General features: G+C 51.4%; 2 protein-coding genes across 9 annotated transcripts; one reads left to right on the forward strand and one right to left on the reverse strand.

The window, feature by feature from the left end:
- Positions 1-3,818: 3,818 nt before the first annotated feature.
- Thpo (thrombopoietin) lies at positions 3,819-10,269 on the reverse strand. 4 transcript variants are annotated; one of them, XM_070028681.1, is made up of 6 exons: positions 10,180-10,247; positions 8,702-8,864; positions 8,350-8,477; positions 7,921-8,007; positions 5,100-5,267; positions 3,819-4,866 (listed from the first exon to the last, which is right to left on the reverse strand). In XM_070028681.1, exons 2-6 carry the CDS (start codon positions 8,712-8,714, stop codon positions 4,216-4,218), a joined length of 1,047 nt encoding a protein of 348 aa, XP_069884782.1. In that variant the 5' UTR covers positions 8,715-8,864; positions 10,180-10,247; the 3' UTR covers positions 3,819-4,215. The 4 variants fall into 4 exon arrangements, with proteins under 4 accessions (XP_069884782.1, XP_069884781.1, XP_069884779.1 ...); XM_070028682.1 differs by lacking the exon at positions 8,702-8,864 and having other exon boundaries at positions 4,301-4,708; positions 4,786-4,866; positions 10,180-10,269; XM_070028680.1 differs by lacking the exon at positions 8,702-8,864 and having other exon boundaries at positions 3,819-4,854; positions 10,180-10,269.
- Positions 10,270-12,262: 1,993 nt separating this feature from the next.
- Positions 12,263-21,851, forward strand: Chrd (chordin). Of its 5 annotated transcripts, none has more exons than XM_070029732.1 (23): positions 12,263-12,413; positions 12,628-12,731; positions 13,180-13,309; positions 13,459-13,587; positions 13,678-13,777; positions 13,903-13,990; positions 14,325-14,466; positions 14,590-14,730; positions 14,809-14,891; positions 14,969-15,116; positions 15,278-15,384; positions 15,504-15,623; positions 16,414-16,570; positions 16,894-17,114; positions 17,809-17,922; positions 18,153-18,431; positions 18,522-18,615; positions 18,711-18,767; positions 19,004-19,107; positions 19,624-19,726; positions 20,625-20,782; positions 20,962-21,061; positions 21,393-21,851. In XM_070029732.1, exons 1-23 carry the CDS (start codon positions 12,263-12,265, stop codon positions 21,446-21,448), a joined length of 2,886 nt encoding a protein of 961 aa, XP_069885833.1. In that variant the 3' UTR covers positions 21,449-21,851. The 5 variants fall into 5 exon arrangements, with proteins under 5 accessions (XP_069885833.1, XP_069885836.1, XP_069885835.1 ...); XM_070029735.1 differs by having other exon boundaries at positions 21,396-21,851; XM_070029734.1 differs by having other exon boundaries at positions 20,628-20,782.
- The last annotated feature ends 2,198 nt before the right edge of the window (positions 21,852-24,049 follow it).

The following is a 24,049-nucleotide window of genomic DNA, read 5'->3' on the forward strand; positions in this document are numbered from 1 at the left end:
TTAAAACAAATTCAACTGGTTTCTTTGTTGTGATTCTCCCCCTCTCCCTCCCCCCCCCCCCCAATTTATCTGTGCTGTGTTTCTGGCCCAAAGCCATAACCTATCAATATAAGATCTTCCCCAGTCTTTTGCTATCTGGCTTGAGTTGGCTCAGTTTTTTGGCTGTTCCAGTATTTATTCCTCAATGTGGTCTTCTATCTGGGAGAAAGTGTTATGCTTTGGCTCTTGGGTAGAACCCCAGGCCCGGAAGATACCACCCATTTGGCATAGAATTTTGAATTGGCAAGGAGCCCTGCTCGTGTTCTTCCAACTCCCACAGTCTCTTAGAAAGTCAGTTCACGTTGACTTGAATGAGTCGTTTGCATAGCCTGGAAATGCTCATTTCTGTGGAAGCTTGGGGTGAAGGCTTTTAGACATAGCCCTTGGGTAGAACTATGACACAGAAGAGGGGAGTTGGTGGTTATGGAAGCAGGTAGGGGAAATGGCTGCTCTCTATTCTGGTGGTAACTTGAGAGGGAGGGTAAGTGGTAGCTTTCACCAGTGACACTGAACAGGAAGCTGCTGCACAGACCAGTGATGTGGACAAGGCACCAATACCAATGAGGTTGGCGATCCAGTGCCAGTGAGAACAACACAGTAGCCTGACTCAAGTCACTCGTGGGGGAAGAAAAAGGCTAAGGAAATAGTGATGATTACCCAGTCTTCAGCATGTGAGCTAGGTCTTCCTCTTGCTCTTGGAGGTCTCTGGGAAAGTGTATGGGACTCTGTTTTCCCCAGGGAAGACAGTGCTGTATCTTTCTGTGTTTTAAACTGTTTGTTTTAATGTCCTGATTTTGTCATAGATGCTGGTCCCCCTGCTGGCATGCCTGGAGTGTTGCCTTCCCCATAATTTTCAGGTCTTTACATGAGGTGTTAGAAATAGTATTTAGAGAAATGTGTTGAAAATGGCCCTCAGCAGGGAGGAGGAAAATGTGTTTCTTTACTTTGAGGGGTTGTATTGAGAGTTGGGATGTAATTTTATGGAATCATAGCACTTTTTTTCTTAGTACTTTTTTTTTTAATAAGGTCAGATTTCTTGAGGGATTAGAAAAAGGTGAGTTTAGAGTAGGAGAGCTAACAGTGTCTAGGCTGTCATAGTAGACCAGATGGCAAAACAAAACAAAATACCTAACTAGTTAAACAGGCATGAGTGTTGTGGTTGTAAAAATGTTTTGTTTTTGCCTATACTGGGGTTAGGGTCATCCTAAGGCAGGTCCTCTACCATTAAGCCATGCTTCTGGCCCTAGGGAGGTTTGTTTTTTGAGTCCCACAATATAGTCCAGGCTGTCCTCAATATTATAGTCCTTCCTTAACTTCCCAAGTGCTGAGATTATAGGCATGGACCATCACACTGAACTTGTTTTTGCTTTTTTGATAGTCTTGTTGGTTTACCCAGTTTGGCCTGGAACTTGTTATGTAGCTTACACTGGTCTTGAACTCAAGATCCTACCTCAGTCTCATGGATGCTAGGATTACAGATATAGACTACTATGCCTCACTTAAGGTTTTGTGCTTTTTTGTGTGTGTCAAAGGGAAGTGGGATAGAATCAAGCAAAATAATTTGAGAGTGGATTGAATTCTTTCTTCTGCCTTCTTTCATCGTTTTCTTTCTTCTTCTTGTCTCAACCAGGCTCTGGTGGCATGTAATCCTAGCTACTTAGGAGGTTAAAGTTCAAAGCCAGCCCAGCCAGGAGAGGCTAAAAATGGAAGTGGTGCTGTGGCTCAAAGTGGTAGAGTGCTAGCCTTAAGCAAAAAGAGGTCAGGGACAGTGCCCAGGCCCTGAGTTCAAGCCCACAATGGACAAAACAAAACAAAACCCCCCAAAACACTAAGGTCTCAGTACAGCCTAGGCTGGCTTCATACTTGGAATTCTCCTACTTCTCCATATTCAACTTTAATTTAGATTGTGTGTGTGTGTGTGTGTGTGTGTAAAATGAGGTTTGAACTCAGGCCCTCATGCTTTCTTGGGAGAGACTCTACCATTTGAGCTACATCCCTGGATTAGAGTTTTAAGAAGGGAAGATTAGTTCATTTGGGAGAAGATCATGAGCTACTTGGATTTTCTCTGAACCTGTAGTAGGTTCAGATGCCAGTATCCTGGAACTTTCTGGCTACCTTTGCAATTTTACCATCCTTACCACTTGTGTGACTTTGTTGAGAACCTATTATTCTTTGGCTCTGGTATATTTTGTCATGGATACTGGTTCTTCATGTGCCCACAGGTATTTGATCATTACAATTTTTTTTTTTTGGTGCCAAACCTGGGGTTTTAACTCAGGGCCTAGGCACTGTTCTTTAGTTCTTTGGTTAAGCTGGTGCTCTATCACTTAAATCACAGCTCCACTTCTAGTCTTTTTGATGGTTAACTAGAGGTAACAGTTTCACAGACTTCTGCCTCAGCTGACTTCAAATTGTCATCCTCAGATCTCAGCTTCCTGAGTATGGGCCACCAGTGCTTGGCTTTAACCTACTTATTATTTGAATAAAATATAAATTCCACTTGTTATTCCCTCCTTTAGCTTCATCCAGAAATTTAGTGTGGATGATCTAATTCTTTCCTATCTGAGATTTGGACATCTGAAGTTCTTGAGCTTTGTGCATTTGTTGATTCTTCCTCTATAGTAAGGAGAGAGGAACACATGGAGATGTCCAAATTGGTCACCTCCTACCAACATGTTTGGTTTTTCTACTCAAAGCTTTTTAGTAGTTTACGTATTTAAGCCCTCAGGGCTTAGAGGTCTTTCACAGTAAGTAGAATCAGTGAACAATATGCTAGATGATGCATCACACTGGGGAGATTATGGGTTTTAGAGTGAGTCTCACTAAGGTGTTTCTTTTCCTGCACAGGCTATGGGACCACTAGGAATTCGCCTGGCTTCTCTGAGCTTTAGTTGCTTCATTTGCAAAATACAGATGGATAGTACCTATCTTGTAGAATTGTTTCAGCATTAAAAATAAAAGTTAATATAAAACTCCTAGCTTTCACCCTGTTGCCTTTGAGGACCTTGGCTATTTGTGGTAGTGTATGAACTCTGGGATCATCTCTACCTATATGATAGCCTTTCCGCTTTGGATTGGAAGAGAGGAAAAAGTTCCCACTAATATTCATGCAGCAGCCTATGGAGTTAGCACTTTGACAATATTTGCAAAGTCTTAGAAGCTTGGCTTCATTTTAGGGCTCTCATAGCAGAGCTAATGGTAGTTACACAGGGCTGTTTTTCAGATGCACTTGTGGGGATGGGAAATGAGCCTTCAACTTGCTCTTTTGCTTGTCCTCCTGCTGTGTGGGCTCAAGGAGCCCGATTCATGCCACTTCCTGCACTTCCCCCTGACCTCCACAGGAGGGAGGCAGGAGCCCAGGCCTGGTGAAGTTTCCTGCTGAGTTGCTGATGTGTTAGCTGTTTGCTCAGCTGTCACATCCAGGTCTTCACTGAACTGTATTACACAGCCTTACCTGGGGTGTGGGGCTTCCTGTTAGCTTTCTTGGATGGGGAGAGGAGGAGTGTCTATTGCCCCTATGAAGAACATCTTTTTCTGGCTTTCTAGCTTGCTTTGGGTATTCTCATTCTTTCACCGTTTCGTTTGCCTATTATTAGTGGAGCTTCTCTTCTTTCTAGGATTTTGCTATGTAGCCTAGGCTGGCCTCACACTCCTGTCAGCCTCCTGAGTCTGAAGATTACTGGGCATGCACCAATACAATGAGCTCTAGGAACAGCCTTTTAAAGAGACCCTTGTTACTCATTTATCAAGAATAAGGATATCTTCAGAATAGAGGACCAAACAGACTCTCACAGAACGATAGTAAACAGGGTGGAAACAGTGGAAGGACTTAAACGTGAAGTGAAGCAAACGACCCTTCCTCTATTCAAAGGCCAGGCCAGGACTTTGCTGAACAATCATGAATAAGAACATATAGAAAATTAGTGAGATCACTGCACATTTGTACAGAAAATAGACCAAAGATAACTAGCTGCTCTGACAAATATTGGAGATAGTTTTTTTTTTAAATAGCTTCTGAAGTTTTATGATGTACAGTGAAAAATATTCCTTTTTTTTCTTGTGTTTCTCTACAAGGCTTTAGGTTTCAAGTGAAAGCAGGATGTCTGGTGTAGCAGCAATTGTCTCTCAGAAAAAGAACATGAGAGACACTGCTGATGCTGGCAGGACTGGACGATGTCATCCTTCCTGGGACAGATTCTGGGAGTGAGGGTGGGCTGATACTGGGAGAGGGCTGGGAGAGTTGGGTACGATAGCAGAAGAGTCAGGAAACATGGGGTGGAGCTGGGGTGAAGCTGGGGTGGGCGGAGGAGAGAAGAGTATATACTGTCCTGCAGGAGGATGTGTTGGGAAAGTAGAATATTCAGTCTGGAGGTTGGGGGACAGGGAGCCTGTATCCAAAGCTCCAGGTAGACCATCTGGCACCTCTCCAGTCCTGGATGAGGCTCCAGGAAAGAGTCCATGAGATCCATTCAGAGGTCCATGTGTCTTGTTCAGGATTTGGTCTGGGGACCTGGAGGTTTGGTTCAGCAGACCAGGAATCTTGGCTCTGAATCCTTGCAGCTTGTTTAGAAGTCCGGAGCCAGTAGTTCTGGCAGAGACACTGATGTTTGTCTCCAGCAATCCAAAAGTCCTGTTTGGGAGCTTGTGCAGTGTGGGGGGTAGAGAGGTACTGTTCAGGACAGTTGTGGCAGGTAGGGACCGCCTGATGCAGAGAGAGGGCCCTCCTACAAGCAGCAGGAAACGCACCTTTCCTCGGAGCAGTTGCTGGAAGCTCAGGAAGATGGCATTGGGATCCTTGTGAGCTGTGGTCCTGCCCTGTGGAGGAAGCTGTAGGCAGAGGATGGGCCTGAGGCCAGAGAGCAGGCCCACACATCAGCCCTTCCTTGACTACAAAAAAGTGGTTTCAGCACCCAGGCATTATGACTGGGTCAGAGCACTCTTTATAGGCCAGCTCATGTACCCCAAAGATATCCCAGGATCTTCTTTCTTCCCTCAAGAAGAGACTTTAGAGACTGAGTCAAAGAAGTTCAGTTTCTCTAGATCCTTCACTAAGGACTTACCTGGGTCCCAAGGAGGCCTTGCAGAGCCCCAAGGAGGAGACGGACCTGTCCAGAAAGCTGTCCCAGAAGAGACGAGAGGCAAGTGGGACCAAGTTGTCCACGTGCAGCCATCACTCCCTCCAGCAGAAGGGTCACTGCTCCCAGAATGTCCTGTGCCTTGCTCTGCTCCTGGAAGAGATGGATGAAGAGAGAATCGGACTGCTTCAAAGGGTGTGCTAATAGTGGGTGGGGTGCCCTCAGGAGTAGCCAACAGGATGAATCATAGGAGCTGAGAACTGGACAGGACCACGGTCCCACCCAGCACAGGAATTCTTTCACAGTCTTCCGACAATTGGTCATCAGCCTCTGCTTCAATAACTCCAGTGTAGAGCCAACCCAGCCTGGTCTCACACTGACTTTGAGTCAGAAAGTCCTGCCCTATTAGTTTGTAGTTCTAGGTTCTAGTGCTACAGAGTCTTAGTACTGTGGCATTTTAAGTTAAATGTAAAGACAAAACTACTATAATGATCATAAAAGTAAAGGGAATGATCATAAAAGTGAAGTGATCATAAAAATGAATGGAAGGGCTAGAAATAAAAGCAATTCATAGGAACTGCCTTTCTCCCCTGGGCCAGTGTCCCTAGCAGAACTTGAGGAAAGAAATGGATTCCAGGGATCTTAGGGGTAGGAGAATGCTTCCTTCTAGTAGTTTCATCTGGGTCCCAAGTTCTTGTCTACCTCTTTTCTCTAAGCCAATCAGACAATTTTGTGGGTTTTTTCTCAACCATTGCTTGTATAACATTTTCTAGCTTCTTGCCGCTTGCTTCTGAACACGTTAGTTGAATATGATTCCTCCTAATAAATTAACATATGTCTCAGAGGAACGAGATGTCTAGTATTCAGGTCAATAATTTTATAGAGTTCTATAGGGATGTTTCTGTAATGTGGATGCTAAACATCCAAAGCAGTCAAAGTAGTTACTAGATTTAAAACTAGTTTCTTTTGGACTGGGTGTGTATCTCATGGGTAGAGTATTTGCCTGGCATGTGTAACACCCTGAGTTCTATCCTTACACCACAAAAATGCAGGGAGAGAAAGAGAAAGAGGTGAGGGAAGAGAATGAATAAAAGTAGCTACTTTGGGGTCTATTTAATACTCCAAAATCCTTTTTGGTAGGAAGTACTAGAGCTAGATGTTTAAATGAGGGAATTAATATGCCATGGCTTAAAAGCTGGAATAGGAATTACACGTGTAGAATTATATATACATCTCTCTTAAATTTCACCTTAGTTTTTGTTTTTGTCATATGGTGCTGGGATGGAAGCCATGGACTTGCATATGTCTGGCAACTATTTTACCATGGAGTTATATCCCCAGCCCTTGCTATATATACTTTTTTGGTGGTGGGGGGGGGCTATAGCTCAGATTGGCCTTGAACTTGGAATGCAGCTCAGGCTGGCCTTGAATTTGTCATCCCCTGCTTTAGCTTCCATAGTTCGGGGATTACAGGCATGTGACACAATGACTAGTAGTGATCTGAATCTTGATTCTGGCTTTTGTTATTCTAGTGGTACTTCCTACATTTGGGTCATCTATAGATAGCAGATTAGAAGTTGGCATGAAACGTCAAAAGTTTCTATTCAGCTTTTCATGTTTTAGCCTAGAGTTTATTTGAAATATTGACCCTGAAAGCTATCATCTTGTCAATAAAATATCATAGATTGGATTAGCAGAGCCAAGGTAAAAGTAAGATTTTTAGGGAGTTAAATAAACAATTTTGAAGGATTTGGGGGAAGCATAAATCTCTGTCTGTCTATCTGTCCTCTTTCTCCTTCTCTTCCCTCTTCTCTCTTCCTCTTCCCTTTTTTCCCTCCCCTCTTCTCTCTTCCTCTTCCCTTTTTTTTTTTTGTCGGTTGTGGGGCTTGCATTCTGGGCCTGGGCCCTGTCCCTTAGCTCTTCAGCTCAAGGCAAGTGCTCTACCACTTGAGCCACAGCACCACTTCCGGTTTTCTAGTGGTTTATTGGAGATAAGAGTCTCACAGACTTTCCTGCCCAGGCTGGCTTTGAACTGTGATCCTTAGATCTCAACCTCCTGAGTAGCTAGGATTACAGGTGTGAGTCACCGGTGCCCAGCTCCTTTTTTAAAAAAAAAATATTTTTGTGGTGCTGTAGATCAACCTTTTGAAAATGTTAGGCAATAGCCCAGCGCCAGTGACTCACGCCTGTAATCCTACCTACTCAGGAGGCTGAGATCTTTGGATTGCAGTTCAAAGCCAGCCAGGGCAGGAAAGTCTGTGAGACTCTTATCTCCAATAAATCACTAGAAAACTGGAAGTGGTGCTGTGGCTCAAGAGGTAGAGTGCTCACCTTGAGCTGAAGAGTGCAGGGACAGCGCCCAGTCCCAGCGTTCAAGCCCCACGACCGACCAAAAAAAAAAAAATAAATAAAATGTTAGGCCAGTGCTTTCTTTACTGAGATATTTTATGTGCATTTATGTGTGTGTGAGAGTGCATGCGTGCATGCACGAGTGCGTGTACACACTAGAGCCTCACACATTTGGTGGGCCTTTTTGTTGTTGTAGGTCATGGGGCTTGACTCAGGGCTTGGGCACTGTCCCTGAGCTCTACCTCTTGAGCTATAGTGCCACTTCCTTGGTGGGCCTTTTTGCCCTACCACTTGAGTTATGCCTCCACTTTTGGCTTTTTGCTGATTAATTGGACATAAGAGTCTCATGGATTTGTCTACCTGGGATGGCCTGTAACTGAGTCTCAGATCTCAGCCTCCTGAGTAGCTAGGATAATAGGCATGAGCCACCAGCGCCCAGATAGGATGGCTTTCTTACCATCTGGGTTTTCCATTCTCCCAGGCTAAAGTCTACAGCAGGCAATAGGACAGGTGTGGACAAGGGATTGACGTCTGGGCACTGGCTCTGTTGAGAAAGATGGGTAAGGGAAGAAAGGAGCTGAAATAGAAGGGAATAAGGTAGCTTCTAACATTTAAAGTACAGACTGAACCTGAGTAACTTAAACTCCCAGCCATGAAATATCTGGGTCAATTTGGGCAGGTGATTGTGACTGGGATAATCTGTGAGCACTATATTCAGACTAGAGCTTATAAAAGACTCACTAGTGCAAATCATAATTCTTGCTAGGGAGAGGTCATCAGGAGACCATACTGAAGAATAGTCATTGTTTGGGGAATGAGAGGAAGTGATGGGAGGGTCCCTTACCAGTTAGGTGGATTGCGAGGGGCAGTGCTTGGGAAATCTCACCAGTTTGCTGTGAAGGACATAGGAGTCACGAAGCAGTTTATTTAGAAGTCGGGGATCACAGGCAGGAGGAGCTGGGCTGGATAGAGTTAGTCTTGCAGTAAGAAGAAGCATGACCATGAGGAGCAATTCTTAGGTGAGAACAGGTGAGGATGACAGGGGTGGACAAAGAAGAAGAAATCATCAGGTAATGATCCAGAAAATCCCACTGAAATGGGAGGAGGGATTGCTGTTCAGACAGACTCTGTATTCCTGGGAGATTGGGATTGGGTTATTCCTCCCCCTACCCCAGCAAGCCTCCCTGCCCCCCCTTCCCGCCATATTCCTGGCCCTAGTCCCTCAAGTGTTTTATTACCAGTCAGCCCCATTCTGGCCGGGATGTCTGACTGGAGTGGCTCCCTGTGTGGGGCCTCTCCCCTGAATCCTTCCTGGGGCCATGGAGGCGGCTTGGCCCTTAGGCTTCTGGGCAGAGTGGGGTGGGGCACAGGTGGGCCAAGGAAGAGGATCTGGACTTTATCCTGAAAGTGACATGAATAGTGAACATTTCATCATGTTCTTAAGATAAAAAGACTGCCTGGCAGAAGGAGAACAGATGCTAACAGGCCTTGAGCTACTGACCAACCTAGAGCTACTGAAGCTCTGACTGCTCCCATGTTTCCCTGGGCCTATGGCATATGGTGTCTTCTATTTGTTAGAGCTCTTTAGTGACTCTCATACTCCCTCCACCCTGCTGAGAGGAGCTGAACAAGACAAGCATGCATACACATCTTAATTGGCCCCAAATTTTGGTTGTTAGGTGGGAGAAAATCTGGGGTAGGTATAGGGAAGGGAAGTAATGTATGGTTCAAGCCTGAAGATGAGAGTGGAAAATGGAGATGGAACATGCAGGGCATGCATAAAGTATTGAGGTGTAGCTTCAGTGATGGGGAGTGGAGTGGAGGAGGCAACTTGGGCTAAGATATAAATGGGACCAGCAGAGGGGCAGGGATTAACATTTAGTGTGAAAGACATCAGCTTCTCATTCCTTCCCTTTTTACTCTACACATAAAGCCCCCTAGAGTTTTTCTTTGTACTCCAAATTCTGAGATGCCCTGTAATCCAAGTAAAAAAGATGGCCTAACTGTCCTAGGACTTCCTGAGGTAAATGGCCCAGGATTGGGCACCTGCTGTGCAAGGTGATGCCCACTTTCCAAAGTTTACTTCACTTCAGACACCCACCAACATAACTATCTCATAGCTGCACCTGCTTCCCCACCTCCTCTGCAGACCCCTTCCGGTCCCTTCCCAGGACCCCCCACATGGCTTCCTCCTCCTTTCACAAGTTGTGCAAAGAGCCTGCACCTGATTCAATATTGGGATTTCCTGTAGGTCTGTCAACATACATGAGCCCTCCTCCCACCACCCGCTCCTTGTGTCCTAGCTTGCCTAACCCAGCTTCCCAAGTCCTAGGATTCAGAACCTTAAACTAGCAAGGAATGACCAGGTGAGACTAGAAATTAGGGCTATGTCCATCTTGGTACCGGATGATCAAACTCGCTACACACCTCCTTTCTTATTTTCTCCCTGGGCCCACGTCCCCTTTCCTAGGGCCAGCCAGGACTGTGTTGTATTCCACCAAGTCTGTGATCAGTAGCTCAGAAACCAGCACCCAACCCCCTACCCCTGCTCTGTCCTGCTCCTCCCATTCTGGGAAGGCTCCACTTTTCTCGACAAAGGTCAGTGCCTGTAGGTTCCAGTTTTCTTCCCCTCCCCCCGCGGAGAGCCTAACCCTTCTCTCCTGTCCTTCGTACCATACCCTCACTTAACTCCCGACCCTGCTTGCCACTCGCTCACCCGGTGGAGAAGGGCTCCAGCACCCAGGTGCACAGCAGACAGCACTCTGGGGGGCAGATGAGTAGGAAGACATGCGTTGGGGCACAGCCCCTCCACTGCAGTGGGATCAAAACGCCTGCCCAGGCCACTTTTGCCCAATCAGAAAGCAGAGAGCCACTAGACACTAGCGAAGGCCCCCGGAAGTGACGATTTTTCCTACGGGTGCTGGACCTGGAGCCCCTGCCTGGACCATGGTCCATTAACAGAGCCCTGATCCTCCACCCACACATACCACTGGGAGGATTTACATAGGGATCTCTCTTTTTCTAGGAGATGGGAACCTGGGACCTAGCTGGAGGACAGATGGGAGAGAATCAGAGGGAAAATCCGTCAAGGCATGTTTGCTGGAGAAGAGATACAGAGGTCCTATATTAGACTGGTGTGATTTTTCAGTTCCTGGCTATCCAAATTTCTTTTCCCTGGACACCACACCTGTTGTAGAAAATCAACAAGGCTCTTTATTTTCTGGTACTCCTTCAGGGAATCCTTTTCCTGCCATTTCCCTCTTTCAAGTGGAAATCTGGTATTGTCTATGTTAGAAAAAGATCTTGTTAGGGATCCTGTTATGGGGAAAAGGTACAGATAGTTTGAGGGGACTGGAAGATGCTGGCTGTGTGCTGATTTAACACAAGCTTTTGTGCTAGGGTCCAGGGGCTTGGACAGCTAAGCCTACTTACCTCTGTGCCAGTACCTTCCTTTGCTTGCCCTGTCTTGCCCTCTTTCATTCTTACCACTCTCCATATGACAAGAGCAATAACCAGGCCCATGTGTCCCTGTCTTAGGAAAGACAGCTGCTGAGCCTCCCCCGCAAATACCTCCCTGGCGGCCCCCCTCTTCTTCTGGCCCTGGCTCTAGCTCCTTTGCTTTCCCCTTGGTCCCAGTCTCCCCACAGTCTGTCCTTGGGCCTCCTGGACTGACCTTGTCCCCTCCCCCTCCCCTTGTTCTTCCTTAGGCACTCTCCTGTGCCTTCTTGCAAGGATGGGCCCTGTTAAGGAGTATGGCCTAGATCCCGGAATTCTCCAGTTCAGTCAGAAGAGATGCCTCCCAAGATTAGGAAAGGAGGGTGCTGGGATGGCTGGGAGGATGGGGGGGAGGTAGGGGTGGGAGGGGACAGGGAGGCACGACCAGAAGGCCAAGACAAAGGAGGTTGAGGATGGGCTGGAGAGGAAATGGGTCCCTTGGATGAGGGAAGAGGGTGGTAACGCGAGAGTAACGGTTGGATAGGCTTGAGCACAGGTTACAGTGGAGAGGAAACCGTCGTCACACCACAGAAGGGGGTACACGGCCTGTTTCTGGCTAGGTCCTTGACCTGGAGAACTCCAGCATGAGAGAGACCTGGGAGTGCAGGTAGAAACACACAAGGAAGAGGGGTGCTGCGGGCCCAGAGTCTAGTCATCCTAAAGCCATCCTCATCCTGCCAGCGGTTTTCGCCCAGTGACTGGTCCAGGCCTAGGGCCCGGCTCTGCCTCTCCCTGGTCCCAGACGCGCACCTCTTGGTCCAGCTGCCCGGTGGCCACGGGCAGAGCGGGAGGGGGTGTGTGTGGCGGGGGGGGGGCGGGGGGGCTCCAGGCCCGCCTCTCCTCCCCTCCCCCTGTCCCTCCAGCCCCTCCCTCCTCCCCTGCCCGGTCCCAGCCCCTCCCTCCCCTCCCCCCTTTCGCGATCCGGGCCGCCGCGGCTGGGCCGGACCCCCCGGGCTCAGCCCGGCCCCTCACGGAGCCGCCGCCGCCGCCGCCCCGTTTGCTGAGGAGGAGGCCCCCGGCCGGGGCGTCGGGCGAGGGGCATAAAACGAGCCGGCGCCGGCGCCCGAGGCACGAGTGCCGCGTACGGCCCGGGTCAGCGCCCGCCCGCGCGCCCCTCCCGGTCGCTCCTCTTGCCCCGCCCGGCCCGGCCCGGCGCCGACTCCGCGGCCGCCCGACGAGCCCCTGGCCGCACAGCCCGGGCCCCGGCTCCGGCCCCCTCCCGCTGGACCGCCCCCGGCCCGGCCCGCCTCCCTCCTCCGCGCCTCCCCCTCCCCGCCCGCCTCCCCAGCTGTCCCGCTCGCGTCATGCCGAGCCTCCCGGCCCCGCCGGCCCCGCTGCTGGTCCTCGGGCTGCTGCTGCTGCTCGGCTCCCGGTCGGCCCGCGGCGCCGGCCCCGAGCCCCCCGCGCTGCCCATCCGTTCCGAAAAGGAGCCGCTGCCGGTTCGGGGAGCGGCAGGTAGGTGGGCGCCTGGCGAGGGGACGTGCGGGCGGGGAGTCCGGCTCTCGGCAGGTCTACGCCCGCCAGAGGGGGCCCCGGGCGCAGGTGGCTGGGCGCCGCGCGCGGGCTGGAGGGGCGCGCGGGGCCGGGGCCCCGGGGCCCGGGGGCAGCGCCCAGGGCTGGCATACCGCACGAGCGGGACAGCGGCCGCCAGCCAAGCCCATCCCTGCAGGCTGCTCCTTCGGCGGGAAGGTCTATGCCTTGGACGAGACGTGGCACCCCGACTTGGGGGAGCCCTTCGGGGTGATGCGCTGCGTGCTGTGCGCCTGCGAGGCGGTGAGTGGAGCCCACGGTCGCGGGCCGGGCTGTTGAGGACAGGGCAGCGCCGGGGTCCTGGGATCTGCCGGGGAGAAAGATACTTGGGATATTTTTGCGGTGGAGGTAGGGGGGATAGCCCCTTTTCAAGTGTCAGGTGCTGACAATTATTGATCGCCCACCGTGGGGCCGACTGCCTTTCGTCGTCTCTCACTTAACTCCCGCTACAACCTTGCTAAGAGACAGAGCAGGAACAAGTAACCCGCGTTTGCAGACAGGGATCCCAAGGAGCAGAGAGGTTAAGAAACGTGTCTAGGGCCTTGCAGCTTTTAACTGGCAGAGCTGTCTGATGCCAGCAGACGATCTTAACCCTGGTCCTTAGACTCTGCCTCCTTAACCCCCCGACCCCGCAGTCTGACCCGTTTGCCATCTTGCACGCACTTGATTTTCCCTTGTGCTCTGCGATCAGCCTCAGTGGGGTCGCCGTGGGAGGGGCCCTGGCAGGGTCAGCTGCAAGAACATCAAACCAGAGTGCCCAGCCCTGGCCTGTGGGCAGCCACTCCAGCTGCCGGGACACTGCTGCCAGACCTGCCCCCCGGGTAAGGCCCGCTCCGAGGCGAGGCACGGAGAGGCGAGGGGAGGGCAGGGTGGCAGGGCAGCACCAACAGGTCCTGGGCCACTTGTTTGGGGAGGAGGCTGGCCCTCCACGTGGTCAGCTGAAGCCAGTGCCTCTTACCCCCCGGCACAGAGAGCAGCAATCCGGAGCAGCAGACGCCAGGCCTGTCCTTCGAGTATCCGAGGGACCCGGAGCACCGCAGTTACAGCAACCGCGGGGAGCCAGGGGCTGAGGATCGGGCCCGCGCTGACGGCCACACGGGTAGGCGGGGACGCGGGTCGGATCTTCGTCGGGGCGGGCGGCCGTCAGCAGCGAGTTGATGGAGTTCAGGTCATCTTCCTCTCCTTGCAGACTTCGTGGCGCTGCTGACAGGGCCGAGGTCGCAGGCTGTGGCACGTGCCCGCGTTTCGCTGCTTCGCTCCAGCCTACGCTTCTCCATCTCCTACCAGCGGTGAGAAAAGGGAAGGAGGGAGGAGCAGCCACAGCCGGAGGCTCGGGAAGAGAAACGGGAAGAGGGAGCTTGTTGCTTCCAGCCAGGGTTCTGGATCCAATTTCACCAGACTTTCTCATTCACAGACTGGACCGCCCCAGTAGAGTCCGATTCTCAGACTCCACCGGTAGTGTCCTGTTTGAACACCCCGCAGCCCCTGCCCAAGATGGCCTGGTGAGATGATGCCATTTATGAGTGCTTTTTAAGTAAGGGGACTGTACAGACAGCATGCTCTGTGTTGCCTGTTTTGGTCTTCAAATCAGAGCAGTGAGAGGATGGCTCTGTCATTATGATGCCCATTTTACAGATGAGGAAACTGAGACTCAGGAGCAGAATCTGATTTGTTCAAGGTCACACAGCTAATAGGTGGTAAAGCTAGGATTTGAACCCAAACATTTGGCTTGGAGTTTGTTTCTCTTCCATATTCCCTTCTCATCAGTTCTGGATCTCTTAGCTGGACTGTCCTTCGTGCTATCTGATTGTGGACTTTCTTTTTTCTCTGCTCCAGGTCTGTGGGGTATGGCGGGCGGTGCCTCGATTATCTCTGCGCTTTCTTAGGGCAGAACAGCTGCATGTGGCATTAGTGACACCCACACACCCTTCAGGGGAGGTCTGGGGTCCTCTCATCCGGCACCGGGCCCTGGCTGCAGGTAAAGGGGGCCAGCAGCTCCCTTTCCCCAGGCATGAAGATCTGAGCTTTCTCTTTCCTGGGAGCGGGGTGGGCCCAGGAGAGGATTTTCTGATGGATTTTCTCATGGTTCTCCTTTTCCCAGAGACATTCAGTGCCATTCTGACTCTGGAAGGCTCACAGCAGCAGGGTATAGGGGGTATTGCCTTGCTCACCCTTAGTGACACAGAGGACTCTCTGCATTTTTTACTACTCTTCCGGGGGCTGCTGGAACCCAGGAATGGGAGTAAGTAGTGTGGGGAAGCCTGTGAGAGGGCAGGGAGGGTGCCTGTTTCTCAAATGCCCACATATGTGGCCATTCCAGCACCAGCCCAAGTTCCTGTGAGGCTCCAGATTCTCCACCACGGGCAGCTACTTCGAGAGCTCCAGGCCAATGTCTCAGCCCAGGTGAGGGAGGGTCTGGTTCTTGCTACCACCTGCTCTGGTCTCTTGCTGTTGCCCACCACACTCTGTTCTGTCATCAGGAGCCAGGATTTGCTGAGGTGCTGCCCCACTTGACAGTCCAGGAGATGGACTGGCTGGCACTGGGGGAGTTGCAGATTGCCCTGGAAAGGGCAGGTGGGCCAGAGCTGCGCATTAGTGGACACATGGCTGCCAGGCAGAGCTGTGATGGTGAGGCAGGAAGGGGCCTGGCCTGGCACCTTGGGTACATACAACTGAGGCACAGGCTTGTGCCAGGGAAGAGGCCAAAGTGGGAATGGGAGGGAGGAAGAGAGATCCTGGGGGCTAAGGGTGCTGGGTGATCCAGTCACCACGTGTCTTGCCCCCTGCAGTCCTGCAAAGTGTCCTTTGTGGGGCTGATGCCCTGATTCCAGTCCAGACGGGTGCAGCTGGTTCTGCCAGCCTCACACTGCTAGGAAATGGCTCCCTGATTTACCAGGTAAGAGTCAAGCCTGTGGGAGGTGGGAAAGGCTGCAGGTCAGGGCCTTGCTGTACAGTGATTCAAGCCTCACACCTTGGCTGCCACTCCAATTTGCCCTTCTCTAACTTGCTGTCCAGATACAAGTTGTAGGTACGAGCAGTGAGGTGGTAGCTATGACACTGGAGACCAAGCCTCAGCGAAGGGACCAGCGCACTGTCCTGTGCCACATGGCTGGACTCCAGACTGGAGGACACACGGTGAGAACTCTAGGATCCATGTGCCAGAACTGCCAGTGTATGCACTGTGGGAAGTGAGGGGGGTTGAACAGGGAAATAAAGTATCATTCACAGGCTCGTTCATTGATTCCTTTTTCATATGACACTCTTAGTGAACCTCAGGCTAGGGACAGTGGAAGGTATTAAGAAAAATAGTGCAATAGGCCATATAAGAAATATCAGAGTGCCCAGGACCAGTGGCTCACACCTATCTATAATCCTTGCTACCCAGGAGGCTGAGATCTGAGGATCATGGTTTGAAGCTAGCCCAGGCAGAAAAGTCCCTGTGAGACTCTTATCTCCAATTAACCATTCAAAAACCAGAAGTGCCACTGTGTCTCAAGTGGTAGAGCACTAGACTTGAGCACAAAGAGGCTCAGGGACAGTGCCCAGGCCCCAAGTTCAAGCCCTACAACCGACAAAATAAAAAGAAAAAAAAAAGTAATGTCAGATGACTGCTACCACCTGGGCCTTTGTATGCACCAGGTATTGCATTGGTTGCTTTAGGTACATCTTTTTTTTCCTTCATAGTATACATTTTGTAGATAGGGAATTGAAGGCTCAGAGAGGATAAGTATCTCTCTAAGGTTGTCATGTGTCAAGGAAGTAGCAGAAGAGGTCCTGCCAAGCCCAGTGTTAATGTTGTGGAGAAGGGTGTGTGTGGTGGTGATGGTGTGTGTGTGTGGGGGGGGGTGAGATGTGAACCCTGGAAAAGCCTTAACATCTGGGCTGGTGTGAAATCTGAGGTGGCTCATCCTTTGCTGTCCCCCAGGCTGTGGGTGTCTGCTCAGGGATAGGTGCCCGCGGGGTGCATATGTTGCTGCAGAATGAGCTGTTCCTGAATGTGGGCACCAAGGACTTCCCAGAAGGAGAGCTGCGGGGACATGTGTCTGCCCTACCCTATAGTGGGCACAGTGCCCGCCATGATAGTGAGTGCCCCACAGTCTGCCTGCCCTTCAGTGTCCTCTGACCTGTGACTCCTGCATGGGAGGGATGGTACCAGAGGCTCAGTCCTGCTGTCTTTTTCTTAGTTCTGGTTGGGGAAGATGGGGTAGATAGAGTGGTCCTGCTAGCTAACTCAACCTGGTTGCATGGTTCAAGGCCGGAAACCTCCCTCTGTCTCTACCCTGGGCCTATGGACAGTGCCTCTGTCTCAGTCTCTGTTGGGGATGACGGGGGTGGGGGTGGGAAGCTGTTGAGTTTTAGGGCTGCCCAAGACCATTGTCTCATCTTTCCTTTTCTATGGACCCAGCATTGCCCGTGCCCCTGGCTGGAGCCCTTGTGCTGCCTCGTGTGCAGAGTCAGGCAGCGGGGCACGCCTGGCTGTCCCTGGATACACACTGCCACTTACACTACGAAGTGCTGCTGGCTGGCCTTGGAGGCTCAGAACAGGGCACTGTCACTGCTCACCTCCTTGGGCCTCCTGGGATGCCATCACCCCGGCGGCTGTTGAAAGGATTCTATGGCTCAGAGGTAAGGATGTGATGGTAGGAGGCACTTGGAAAATCTCTTCCTTTTTTGGGGGGGGGAGTTGCTTGGGGGCTTGAATTCAGGCCCTCATGCTCTTGCTTGGCTTTTTTTTTTCACTCAAAGCTTGGATTCTCCCACCTGAGCCACACATGTGCTTTCAGCTTTTTGCTGGTTAGTTGAAGATAAGGGTGTCATAGATTTTTCTATCTGGTCGAGCTTTGAACTCTGATGACCTGATGACTATCACCTGAATAGCTAGGCTGGCAGGCATGAGCCACCAGCACTCTGCTTTTACGTTGGAAGGGTTGTGTGGGCCTGTGGTTGGGGAAGCAGAAGGCGGGCAGCATGGTGGTGTCACAGAGCCAGCATGGGCTTGGGGTTCAGATAGGCGTGGGTATGAACCTGAGTCAGGCTTTCATTATGCATTCTCAGCTTTGCATCCTCTGTGGATACTATATGAGATGCTGAGTCCCTAGAGAGGTAGTGGGGTGGACCCCTGAAGCAGCGCGGACTCTCATGGACTTAGAGGCAGAGAGATCTGGCTTCTAAGCTCCACACCAAAGAGCTGCCAAAGGGACTGCTATCCTGCAGACCTTATTTGGGTATCCTGGGTCTCAGTTTCTTTATCTGCAAATTGGGGACAATAGGCTTCACCCTGAAGTGCCTTGTTTTCATCCTTTGTCTTGCTTCTCCTCAGGCCCAGGGTGTGGTGAAGGATCTGGAGCCGGAGCTGCTGCGCCACCTGGCTCAGGGCACTGCTTCCTTGCTGATCACTACCAAGGGTAGCCCCCGCGGGGAGCTCAGAGGGCAGGTAGGTGGGGGCCGTGGGCAGTGGGGATGGTGCCCTCATCCGCAGAATCTCCAACTCTGGCGGGTGGCTAGGAAGAGGCCATCCAGGTGCTTAAGGAGGCTGGCAGCTCACCACCCAGGCCCGGAGGCTGGGATGAGCGAGGTGGCTGATAACCTGGGCTGGGGCACTCAGGAGGGTGGCGGCGGCTTCTGCGGGCTGGTGGAGACCGAAGCCTCAGCCTCTCCTCCCAGGTGCACATCGCCAACCAATGCGAGGTGGGTGGCCTGCGTCTGGCGGCGGTCGGGGCCGAGGGGGCGCGGGCGCGGGTGCCCGGGGCTCCGGATGCAGTGGCAGTCGTGCTACCAGCATTGCCCGCCGGCCCAGCTCCTGAGGCGCCAGCACCACCCAAACCTGGAGGCCTTGGGCGGCCCCGAGACCCCAATATGTGCTTCTTCGAGGGGCAGCAGCGCCCCCATGGGGCTCGCTGGGCGCCCAACTATGACCCGCTCTGCTCACTCTGCACCTGCCAGGTAGGAGACCTGGGAAGGGCGGGTACCCGTGGGTCCTGGGTCTGGGGCGCCGGGCTGGCACCCTGTCAGAGCCCTCACCCCACTCTACAGAGACGAACGGTGATATGTGACCCGGTGGTGTGCCCCCCGCCCAGCTGCCCGCACCCGGCGCAGGCGCAGAACCAGTGCTGCCCCACGTGTCCTCGTGAGTTCCCGTGGGAGGGCGGGGCAGGGGGCACGGGGGCGGGGCTCGAGGGGCACAGGGTCGGCACCCACCTCGCTATTTCTTTGGCTCCACAGAGAAACAAGATGGCAGAGACCTGCCAGGGCTGCCAAGGAGCCGGGACCCTGGAGAGGGTGAGTTGGAAGAGTGCCTCCAGGAGTGGGAGGAAGCCAGGAGGGGGACAAGAGTGTGGTGGGGAGGCTGAGCTGCCCGGGTCTGCATTACCCTTGGCAGGCCTCATTAGTGTTGCTGGCCCATGAGTGGGCCCTGGGCTTAGGCTAGGGTGGGGCTGGCCTGGGGTTCAAGCCTTAGTTGTGGGCCTGGCAGAGGAGCTGGGTACTAATGGCAACTGGGCCCTGTCCCCCACCAGGCTGCTATTTTGATGGTGACCGGAGCTGGCGGGCTGCAGGTACCCGGTGGCACCCCGTGGTACCCCCCTTTGGCCTAATTAAGTGTGCTGTCTGCACCTGCAAGGTATGGCTGGCCAATTTTCTCTGGTGCCATCACCCAGCGGGGTCTGCAGAGATGGGGAGGGGGCTGCCTGGAGAGCAAAGCCCATTCTAGCTGAGAAGGGCTCAAGGTTGGAACCAAAAGAGAGAGAAAGAGAGAGAGAGGAGAGAGAGAGAAGAGAGAGACAGAGAGACAGAGAGAGAAAGTCCCTTAGGATTTGTGAGCCCACTTTCCTATAGGAGTGGGGAGAGGACTTGATGTGGTGGTAAATTGTTGCTCTGCCATCTGACTGGCTCCATGTGACCCTGAACACTTTCTGAACCTCTCTGAGCCCCCCTTTACTCCTGTGAGCAAACAGGGTGCATCTATCTACCTTGCAGGGCACAATGAGGGTTGACTTCAGTTACGTAAGGGAAGCCCAGGCCTCAGAGTTAAAAGTCACAAATATATTTCACCTGAGGCTGAGGGAAGTTGAAGGAGGAAGTAGGAGGCTTACCATGTCCTCCCTCCTTTCTGACACCCTCACTTAACTCCCCACAGGGGGGCACTGGAGAGGTGCACTGTGAGAAGGTGCAATGCCCCCGGCTGGCCTGTGCCCATCCTGTCCGTGCCAACCCCACTGACTGCTGCAAGCAGTGTCCAGGTAAGAGGTACTCACCCTTGGAGTTGGGGCAGGTATTGCCCTGGGTGAAGGCATACAAGATGAGGAGGAGAGAGGGTCTTCTCAACAATTCAGCATTTACTGACTATTGCACTGGGCATAGCCTGGAGCCAGCACTCTAAATGCAGTGGAAAGAATGCATATGTATAGTGGGGTGAAATAGGTGTAGTTCCTGTCCCACCACACATCTTTCCACGCATCCTTCTATCCATCTATCTACTCACCCATCCCTTCATTCACCATTCACCCATTTATTTATATTTCTACTCATCTGTCTACACATCCTCCCATCCATGCATCTACTCATCCATCCATCCATCACTTATCCATTCACTCATTTATCTATTTACCCATCTGTCCATACACATATTTCCATCCATGCATCTACTCATCCATCCATCCATCCATCCATCCATCCATCCATCCATCCACATATCCATCACTACCCACCAGTGCATCCATGTATCCTCTATCCACCCAACAGCCATCCATCCACCATCCATTCCCACATCACCCACACATGCTTCTGTACATCCATTCATTTATCCACTCATCTGTCCATCATCTGTCTGTCCATCTAACTGCCCACACATCCATCTATCATCTATTCATACACCCATTTACAATCCATCCACGCATTATTCCATCTATCTATCATCCATCATCCATCCTGCCAGATGCATCCATTTATCCATCCATCAAGGTTTCTGCTTATCCACTCATCATCCATTCATCCATCTACCCATCCATCCCTATCTATCCATCATCATCCACTAGTTTGTCATTCACTAAGTATTAGAAACTGCTAGATTTTGGGGATTCAAAGAGAAATCAAAGCCAATGGACTCCCTAAGGCTGACTCCTGTCACTTCCTTCCCAGCAGTAGGGTCAGTGGCCCACCCCCAGCTGGGGGACCCCATGCAGGCTGATGGGCCCCGGGGCTGCCGTTTTGCTGGACAGTGGTTCCCAGAGAGCCAGAGCTGGCATCCATCAGTGCCCCCCTTTGGGGAGATGAGCTGTATCACCTGTAGATGTGGGGTAAGTAAGTGAGGGACTGTCTGAGATAAGTAATGGGGGGGGGGCTGTCATCAGGGTGGTGAGACCTTTCCAGGGAAAGACCTTTCCAGACAGGTGGGTGAAACTTCTCTGAAGAGGCTAAGGGCCACCTTGCCCAGGTATCCCCGGGAACTCTTACCATCTGCTCTATTCTGCACCAGGCAGGGGTGCCTCACTGTGAGCGCAATGACTGTTCACTACCACTGTCCTGTGGCTCAGGGAAGGAGGGTCGATGCTGTTCCCACTGCACACCACGACGGCGTAAGTGAGGGAGGCCAGGGGCAGCAGCCGTGGGCTGGCTGTGGGATGCCTGGAGGGAGGGAGCCCCTTCCCTCTAGGAATCATGCAGTCTGCCTCATAGTGCTTTTCTAGTCCACTCTGGCAGGGTTTTCACTTAATTTCAATTCTTTACAAATGAGATGCCTGAAGCTCAGAACATTTAAGAATCCAGATGGAGGTTACCTATCTGGTGGAACTCACCTTGTTTGGAAAAGTTGGACCTTTCTGGAGCTGGAGTGGAGAGGCTTGGCTTGTATCTCCCTCCATGACACTCTGTCTCTACTCCTACAACTATCCCTCCTTCTGTCTCCAGCAGGACTTGAGACCAGGATGATTCCACAGCTAGAGAAAGAAGCGGAAGGTTCCTAGGGAGCAGCCAGAAGGCCTCACGACCAAGAGGAAGGGCCTGAGCTGGGGGAAGGGGTGGCTTTGAGGACCCTGCATCCTCTAGTGGGAAAACTCTGTGCCTTTGGCTCCTCTATTCTGCCTCTTCTCCCTTCCCCACTACCTCTGGGAAGCAGAACTTCACAAGGGGAAGGGGTGGTCCAGCCACAGCAAGGCCAGATCCGCTCCAACTCTGCCCTGCTACCCTCTGGCCTCTGCCCTGGAAGCCCAAATCCTTTCATTTTGTACATAGTATCACTGGCTTATTGTGATTTTTAATTTATCCTCACTCAGCGCTAAGGGTTCCCTGATACCATTCCTGCTGCCCCTGAGCTGAGCAGAGTCATTATTGGAAAATTTTGTATTTATTAAAACTTTTTTTTTGGTCTCTGGGCTCAAGGTGGGCTCTTATAAAAAAAAGCACACACACAATTATTTTATTTACGTATATTGTGCTGGTACTGAGATTTGTAGCCAGGGCCTCACACTATTGTTCAGCTTTTTTTTTTTTTCTCACAGCTAGCACTCTACCATTTGAGCCATGCCTCCAGCATGTGTGTGACAAAGAAGTTAAATGATCTCCGGTGGAGAAGGGTCTGAGAGTAGGAGGCGACAGGAAAAAGTTCTGGTTCAGGAGTTTCCCCGCTCACCCGTGGGGAGCTGGAGGACTCTTGGGAAGGTTGCAGGATGGCACAATCGCTAGCTGGCATCAATGCCTGTGTTCCACAGAGAGAATTGGGATTCTCCTTCAGACAAACTAGAGCTCCTGGGGCCCTGACGACTCAAAGCAGGATTTAGACTCAAGTTTAGTCAAACAGGGCTGGTGTTTCTGCTGACTCCACATTTTGAACTTGCTCCAAAAAGGGAAATGAAAGTGTCTCCAGCCTTTACTGTCCTTGTCTAAAGTGAGTCATTGGCCTTTTTTTTCTTCCTGTTGTTCTTTTCTGGAAATGAGTTGTATTCTGAACCAGTTGGGGTGCAAGTCCTGGTCAGAGTGGGTTAGAACCAGCTGATGTTGGGTTCTTGACTGAACTCATCTTGAGATCTCGTGATGTGATGGACAGAATAGGATGAGCACCCTTCCCCCACCCCTCATTCCTGCCATCAAGTCCTGGGCCTTCTTATGGATCCCACAGGCTCCAGGGAAATAAGGTTACCAGAAAATCTGTGCACCTGCAGTCCTGGTTTATATAAACGATGCAGGGAAAAATGAATCTGGGATTTTATCACCTGGAAGGCCAGGGGGAAGAGAAATAAACCTTTGGATTTAGCATTAGGCCCACTCTGTGTGGTTAGCACTTACTGCTTAGCCTGTTAAAGAATCAAGTTTGAGTCCTGCTGCTAACTGGCTGAATTATCTCACTTTGATGAGCCCCGTTCCTTTCTATATGACAGATATCTCTCTCATAGGACACAATCAGGCTGCATTATGTTGCTCAGTGCTGGGCATGCATTTGTTAGAAAAGGCCCTCTAGCTGTGGTGGGATTTCCGGAACTGGTTTGAAATGAGAAGCAGTGAGAAAGGCAGGGAGGGGGTGAACATGGGCAGCCATTACATTTGACAGAACATTCATAAAACTTGACCAGGGCTAGAGCCACAGTACAAGGATCAGGAGGACCAGAGAGGGACCAAAAAGCAGTAAAAATCCATGTGGAGCTAAGTGCAGAGAACTAAGCGTAGCACCAGGTGTGGTATGATAGAACATTTGGTTCAGAATGGATGTGTTGGTGATACTGTTCTCCCCTGGGAAGGAACAGGGACTTGGTTTGACAAGTCCCTCACAGGATGGCTTGGCAGCTGCTTCTCCCATAGTTCCCAAGCTGAGGTACACAGCAAGGTTTCAGAGCAGGCCTCAGTGGGTATGAACTGACTAGGTCCAGGCAGAGCAAGGTCTTCTTTAGACAAAGGTTCTCAGACTGCCTCCCTTCCGTAACCTGCATTCTAACTAAAGCTGACAGTTCTGGGCCTATGCCAGCCCCAGGGAGGGAGGGTATCCAGGAATCTCAGAGGTACACACCTGGGCAAGAGACTTGGTGAACTCTGTGAGAGGTATGTCAAAGCCTGGCATGTAGAAACCTTCAGAGGGCACCCCAGCCATCTGTCTTTAAGCAAGTGACTACAGGACATCAGAAGGTTCTTTCCCTTCCTTAAAGAAACCAAGCCAAATAAGCAAGAAAATACATCAAAAACCTCACCCATACAACAAAAACCAAGGAGAGGTCCAGTTTTCCTGGGTAGAGTATTTCAGTGTTTCAAAAAACAGTTACTAGTAGGATTTAGAATTTGGTTTCTAAGTCAGACACTGGTGGCTCACCCCTGTAATTCTTGCTACTTGAGAGGCTAAGATTGGGTAGACTGTGATTTTGAGGCCAGTCAAAGCAGAAAAATTATCGAGCCCCCCCCTCAATGGAGAGTAAGACCCAGTTATTCTAGCTATGACGGGAAATCTAACAGATGGATTACATCCAGGCAGGAAACAGACCTATGTCTTGTGAGAGCATCTACCTAGCAAGTGTGGGGACACTGAGTTCAAACCCCAGTGCTGCAAAACACAAACCACAAACAACAACAACAAACCAAGCCAC

This window comes from Dipodomys merriami, unplaced genomic scaffold, assembly GCF_024711535.1.
Source record: "Dipodomys merriami isolate MVZ:Mamm:240054 unplaced genomic scaffold, mDipMer1.0.p SCAF_2, whole genome shotgun sequence".
Taxonomy (NCBI): Eukaryota; Metazoa; Chordata; class Mammalia; order Rodentia; family Heteromyidae; genus Dipodomys; species Dipodomys merriami.

Excerpts from the sequence above, each read along its gene's own strand:
- Chrd (XM_070029732.1), top strand. The coding sequence starts at position 12,263 with ATGCCGAGCCTCCCGGCCCCGCCGGCCCCGCTGCTGGTCCTCGGGCTG. Across the intron at positions 15,385-15,503 it reads ATGGCTCCCTGATTTACCAG|ATACAAGTTGTAGGTACGAG; the intron begins GTAAGAGTCAAG and ends CTTGCTGTCCAG. Across the intron at positions 19,727-20,624 it reads CTGCTGCAAGCAGTGTCCAG|CAGTAGGGTCAGTGGCCCAC; the intron begins GTAAGAGGTACT and ends CTTCCTTCCCAG.
- Thpo (XM_070028678.1), bottom strand. The coding sequence starts at position 10,252 with ATGTCTTCCTACTCATCTGCCCCCCAGAGTGCTGTCTGCTGTGCACCT. Across the intron at positions 8,008-8,349 it reads ATGTCCTTCACAGCAAACTG|AGCCAGTGCCCAGACGTCAA; the intron begins GTGAGATTTCCC and ends CTTTCTCAACAG. Across the intron at positions 5,268-7,920 it reads GAGAATGGAAAACCCAGATG|GAGCAGAGCAAGGCACAGGA; the intron begins GTAAGAAAGCCA and ends CATCTCTTCCAG.